This window comes from Pezoporus wallicus, unplaced genomic scaffold (genome assembly GCF_028554395.1).
Source record: "Pezoporus wallicus isolate ANWC-B61680 ecotype Strahan unplaced genomic scaffold, APGP_CSIRO_Pwel_v1 scaffold_11491, whole genome shotgun sequence".
Lineage (NCBI taxonomy): Eukaryota > Metazoa > Chordata > Aves > Psittaciformes > Psittacidae > Pezoporus > Pezoporus wallicus.
In genome coordinates, this window is record NW_026642649.1 from 2475949 (window position 1) to 2482410 (window position 6462).

Sequence of the window (6462 nt, forward strand, 5' to 3'; positions counted from 1 at the left end):
GGCATAAAAACAGCTCAAGACAACATTATACAGTTTGAAGTGTTTCAGCATGCAGATGGCCAATTCTGGCTGAAATAAACAGCACTAGCCATGTAACTACTTAAAAACATGATTATCAGTATATTATAGATTTTATTATGTATTTGTTTTTAAAACTTATATTCTCCCTCCTCCATTTTATATTTGATTATAATCTGCTTTTCCATTACCAGAGATCTCAAGACTTCCACTACTTCTTCACTCAAAATGAAGAACACATAACCCCTGGCAACAAACTGCACAGGAGATAACACAGGAAAAGATGGATTATGACATTAAGATATAGAAACATTTTATAGGGCAAAGCACTTCAGTGCTTCAAGTGGATTGAGTAATTCTTAACTCATGGCCCCTTTTACTTGATCTTGACCAAAAAGCAGGAATTATATGCTGCCTAACTGTAATTAGACTCAGGTCTCAACATAAACTCTTTATCCTTCAACCATTCTAAAAAGCAAGCACGATTAAACACAAGTCACCAATTCCCATCTTGTTAATAATTATTAACTATTAATTATTGTAGCTGTACTTACAGGACTACTGTGGTGTTAGACGTCTGATGCAAGTATTCCAGGTCAGTACTTGAACAGTGGCGGAAGGCTTGTTTTTTAAACATGGGAGTCATTTAAAGCATTTGAACAGCAACATGTCAGCCGTTCAAACACTGACATACTTAGATTCTAACCAGAACACATACTTTCAGTTTACGGCTTATACAGAAGAAATGAGGGTAATTATGTCTCACCTTTCATACTCAAGACTGTGCAAGTAATCCTGTGCATTCCCAACTGTTTCCATAACAGGCTGCTTTAAAATGTCAGGATCTGGACAACTAACTGGGCATGCAAAGAGTTCAACTGGCACTAGGTATAGAGCACTCAGCACAGTCTGAATGGTGTCACAGAATGTGACAAACATTTCTGCACACTCCTGGAAACCACCAGAACTGGGACGTTATTAATAAAGGAGACAGACAACAATTCTTGGTCAGATGCAAAAGTGAACTTCTTAAAATTTAAAAACAGATGTTAATTTTAAAGAATCAGAAGACACAAAGTCATACACAACTAGAAGTTCATTTTATTTCTGTGCCTTCTGCGCCTTCTCCTGCTTCTGCGCCTTCTCCTGCTTCTGCGCCTTCTGTGGCTTTGGCGCCTTTTCTGCCTTTGATGCCTTCTCTGGCTTTGGCGCCTTCTCTGGCTTCTTGCCCTTTTGAGAAGCCAACTTCTGGAGCTTCTTCATTTCATGCTTGATGATCCTGTTTCTCTGTAAAAAAAGGAAAATGTTCACCATCCATCAGAATGAAACCAGCAATGACTCAAGTATGCCTTAATTTAAATCCTGTGCTTTCAGATTCTGTCCTTTTTTATAATCACCCTTTGTTAACCAATTTTATTTCTATTCTATAGTCACAAAATTTACCAGGTGTTACATTTAAAATGTCAAATTCCATCTAAAACTGTTCTGATAAATGGTTAACATCATTCTGGCTGGTAACTTGGGCATCCCAGTATTGTATGTGTATAAAATGAAATACTATCACAGCAACTCATCAAAAGTACCCGATTTCATCAGCAGGTAATTCCTTCCTCAGCTATAACCTGGGGGACTGACACACAGATCACATGGATTCAAGTGTGATTAATACTGAAGAGAAGCCCACAGTAGCATGAAAAATTCAACGCATTCACATACTTCGTGCCACTCCATAACCCAAACCAGCTATGACAGTAAGGCTCCCAATATCTGCAATTTGACTCTATATAGTGAAAGCTACAAGCAATAAAAAAAAGCAACACTCCAACACTTACCATTTTCTTTGCTTTCATAACCTTGTAGCGATCAAAGTCGGTCATTTTGGCTTTCTGTTTGAAAAGAATCAGTCATGAAGCTCTGACATACTCATACACAAGTAGTACAACTCTGTTTCAAAACATTCCACAAGTAACCCTGACCATTTCCAATTAGGTTTAGCTGCACATCTGGAACTAGTTCACTGGGAAGCAATGGTGCAGGAAGAGAGTGGTTATAGAAATGACTTAACAAAACCGTCTCTACCGTTAAACTACAAAAGGCTGAAGCCATCTATGCCTCGTCTACCTTCAATCTTAGCCTGCAACTGCAAATACACATAGTTTATTAGATTTAACCTGATTTTAGTTAAGTAGAGGCAGTACAATGTGTCTTATGCATCCAGTGAAAGACTGTACCTTTTCTCGGGCTTCGATCTTCTTTGCCCATCTTGTCGCTGCCCATTTTTCATTTATATTCTCCTTCTCCCAGGCACGTCGCACACACTTTTGACGAGCACTGCATTACAACAGCCACAAAATTGTCTTCAAAGGCTTTATAAAAAGGTTCTCTCTGATGCTGGCCCATCAAATTCCATACATCACCCTTCTCTATTACTTCAGGCGCTTTAAGTCAATGCCACATACATCTCTGTGGCCTAATGAATGTTTTGCTAGGGCTCACAGATGAGTGATTCCAAAAGGCATACCGAGGTACTATTCCTAGCACTACTTCGGAATCAGAAAGGCAGCAATCCCTGATTTTAAATTAATTTATACAGTAACTAAGCTAAAAAGAACTCTTGCAATTCCAGTGCAGTTCTGTACACAGGGAATACATTTAATGTCTAAAGGCGATCCAAACAGTAGCAAAGGCAAAGATGCACACAGTATTTACTGCAACTGCTTTCCCCCCACAACATCCACCCCACAACTATCTGCAAGTTACCTAAGCCAGCGCACTGTCTCCTCTGCTCCTGCACAGCAGCTATCAGCCAATATTGGTAATGCAAACTTAAATGCATTCAACTACAATAACAAAGCCTGTCAAGTGTTTACTGTGCATATGTTAATCCACTGACTTCATGCTGTATGAACCTTCTAGATTTAGCAAGTATCAGATCAAATAATTCAGTCATCAAATGACAGCAGTTTGCTACAGAGGTCAAAAAACACCAACAACTCACCTGTGTGGGAACTTGAGAACAAAGTCAGTCAGCTGCATGCACTTGAAGGGCATAGCCTGCCTCCTGACACCACTGCAGGGGCCATCAACCAGTGCCTGAAAAAGGAAGACACATGTGGGGGCACGTTGGACCAGCGCTTTTCCTTCATACTTGATTTAGACAGCAACCTCCTAATACTGTATGAATAGCACCTTCACCACAATGGTCCAAAACTACAATAAATGTCAAGCAGACAAAACTCAAGTTTAATCTTATGTACACAACCCAAGCTTTACAAAAATAATTTCAAAGGCCTGATCTTTGGTTTTGGGAAAAAAAAACCAACACAACAAACTGGATGTAAAAAGAAAAACACACACAGAACTAAAATTACATGTTTCACCTTTTTTTTTCCCTTTTTCTTTGAACATTAAGCAAGGAGAGTCCCCTAGCCCAAGAATTCGCTTTAAACATACACCAATGCCATTCCATTCATAAGTTTTATATTCCAACTAACATCACTTCTCCACTTCCCCTAGGAAACGTAGCAGAAAAGGGAATGTAGCACTTGCCAGTGATAAAAGCTTGCTACTGGAAGCTTCAAGCAGAAAATGACTATTAAATTTCATATTTTATCAATTGCTTATTTCTTTGAAAAACCTATTTACAAGCTGTCTCAATGTACAAGCTTCTATTAAGCCAGGAAAAAGAAAACACAGGTAGAGCACTCACGGCTTACCCTGTTTTGGTCAATAACATCCACAATGGCCACCAGCTTGCCAGCATGAGGCCCGAAGGAAATGAAGGCGACTCTGCCGATCTCGACGAAGCGTTTGAACACCTGGGAGCAACGCGAATTGACAGGAGTTAGGCGAGAGCAGACCCAAGTTCCTCACAGCCTTCAAAGCAGCATCCCCACCCGCAGACACACGCGGGGCCCGGTCCCAGCCCAGCACGCGTGGGGCGGCTGCGGCCTTCCCCTCACGGAGGGGTGAGTCCCTCACGGAGGGGTAAGTGCGTGAGCCCAGCCGCTCAGCCGGGCGCAGGGAGACACAGGCGCGGCGGGAAGGCACCGGAGGGAGAGAGGGAAGGCCGAGGGGAGCCCGCCGGGGCCGCGGAGGCCCGCGCCGGCCGCACGTACCATGATGGCCGCCCGCGAGCAGAAAGGAAGGAGCCTCCCTCGCAGCGCCCGGAAATCCACCCGGAGCCGCCACTGCGCATGCGTCGGAGTAGCGTGACGGTGGCGTGCGTGCGTGCGTGCGTGCGTGCGTGCTGGGGGGGAGAGGGGAAGGGCTGCCGCCATCTTGCCGGGCCCGTGGGTGTTGCCGGTAAGGGGTAGGGTCGGTCCGTGAGGCGGCGGGCCCGCCCCGGGCAGCGAGCTGCGCTTCTCCCCGAGCTCCAGGGGAGGGAGTGCAGCCTCGGTGCGCCGGCCCGGCGGCTTGGCTCCGCCTCACCGTCAGGCAGCGGCGCGGTGTCGTTGAGGATGGCAGAGGCCCGTGTGTGAGCTCGTGTTTGAGCTCCGGTAGAGCAGAACCGATGCGGTCTGTTACAGTTGTCCCCGTGTTCGAGACGGGACGTTTGTTTTAACGAGGGGAGGAGGAGATACAGCGCCCGGGCCGTGGGTGTTTGTTCGTACCACCGCGCAGAGCCGGCCCCTCGTTCGGGAGTGCGGCCTGGCAGCGCGCTGGGTGCAACGGAGCACGTGGGGAATGGGGTAAATCCAGCGTTACCGGTGGGCTCCGTAGGTGGTGAGAAGTTGGTTTAGAAACAGCCAAAAGGGACATTTGGTCTGTGCTTGAGCACGTTATCTCCGGAGACGTTACACCACGCAGCACAAGTTGCTGCTTTCTTCCACCAGCATGGGGTATTGCTTTATAAGAAATTGTCATTTTTGGCCCCCGCCCCTTCACCAATGGCCTTATGCAATTCATCTTACATCTCATTCTTCTGGTGGATTAATTTCCTGCTCTTTCTCCATGGATGTGTTTTTTCCTGTTAGACAATCTCTATTCCCTATAGGTCCTATTCCCTGTGCCCCACAGTTCTTTCTCTAATGCATCTGCAGCTCAATCAGTTGGCTCTGGCAACTGGGAATTGCTGCTCTTTGACACATAAGGTTTCAGCTCTGCATTCTGGCCCTGAATCTGAAAGAAGCCCTAGAAAGTAGTGGTGTCCCTAACTGAAAACAATGTTTAAAAGTGGAAGTTTATGTGTTTGTGTGTGTTGTGTATATATATTTAAAAATAAAAATCACAAGAGTGGCTTGGTTTTAATTCCTTGCTAAGAGTATGGAATCTGGAGATAAAGAGCACTGTCCACTGTGCAGCATCACTTCCGCAGCTTGCACATTTCCACCCTCCAGTAAAGCATTTCAGAGACTTCCCACCTCTCTCATAAGAGCAGCGTGTCCACGAGGATGAAAACATTTATACCAGGGGGAAAATAATAAGGAAAAGTACACTTGGATTAACTTTTCACAAGTTAGTTTTATTAGTCTTCATATACAGGCAATAAAGAGTGTGAAAAGACAACCTACAGCTGTGCACGCTCTCAATCACTGCTAATACACTGGCTTTCCCAGCCCTGTGTTTGGTTCCAGCTGACATGCCAAGGACCCAGTGGCTGATGGGGTTCTGCCTTGCACCTCAGGGAGGGTTTAGCTCTGACTATGAAGCCATGACCACCACCACTGCCCCAGCTCTCCTCCAAGAAGCAACCGCTGTAGGTAGCCGAGGGCAGGCAAGCTGGCTGCGTGGCCAAGCATGAACTGCAGGTAAACAGGAGGTGAGTGGCAGGGGGAAGGCATTCCCTCAACAGAAACTGGCTCCATCCAAGCACATCTGGGAGTCCAAATGATTGTTAAACAAGTTTGGTCTGTAGCTGCCAATTCCAAGGAAGCTCACTTCCAAGCGTGTTCCATTTGTGTAAACCCATGACTGAATGGCCCTGCCATTCACAAAGCAAAGGTTTTGTAAGGCAAGTACATGTTCCAGAATACCATCTCCCACAGAAATTTGGCAACTTAAGAAGACATTTTAATGCTCTCATCCAACTGTTGGGATTTTCTACCCTTAACTGCAGTCCCAGATCCATCACACCAAAGATAAAGCTTTTATCTCGTGCCATTATTCTGTAATGCCAGTGCATTGTGAATTAAGCTTTTTGGTTTATCAGATGTAACTTGTTGCTATAGAGCACTTCATCACCTTGTGATACCTTCTGCCTTATTTTAAGTACTGCTACTTCAGTAAGACTGACAGGACATAGCTATACCAACACAAAAGGGACAAAACCCTCCCTGCTGATTCTCTTGAAAAATCACTAACTTTCATTCTTTTTTCCATTTAAAAAGGTATTTAGTTCTTTCAAATCATCCATCAGCCTGTGAAACACAAAAGAAAGCAAAATCCCAACCAAACCTGAAGGAAGGTGATACAGAAGCAAAAAACAGAACATGAAAATATTAA

At 44.7% G+C, this 6462-nt stretch overlaps 2 protein-coding genes across 3 annotated transcripts in view; one reads left to right on the forward strand and one right to left on the reverse strand.

Annotated features, from left to right (window-relative positions):
* The window catches only part of SH3BP5 (SH3 domain binding protein 5), a 163320-nt gene that overhangs the window by 4094 nt on the left and 152764 nt on the right, over positions 1–6462 (forward strand). The window lies entirely within an intron of this gene.
* On the reverse strand, positions 1100–4223 carry RPL14 (ribosomal protein L14). Its single transcript, XM_057431614.1, has 6 exons — positions 4137–4223; positions 3735–3836; positions 3017–3111; positions 2250–2349; positions 1851–1904; positions 1100–1305 (listed from the first exon to the last, which is right to left on the reverse strand). The coding sequence occupies exons 1-6, from the start codon at positions 4137–4139 to the stop codon at positions 1120–1122; spliced, it is 540 nt and encodes a 179-aa protein (XP_057287597.1). The 5' UTR covers positions 4140–4223; the 3' UTR covers positions 1100–1119.

Coding starts and splice junctions, on each gene's coding strand:
- RPL14 (XM_057431614.1), bottom strand. Junction 2,350..3,016: donor GTTCTCAAGTTCCCACACAG/GTGAGTTGTTGG, acceptor GTTGTAATGCAG/TGCTCGTCAAAAGTGTGTGC. Junction 1,306..1,850: donor TTATGAAAGCAAAGAAAATG/GTAAGTGTTGGA, acceptor CTTTTTTTACAG/AGAAACAGGATCATCAAGCA.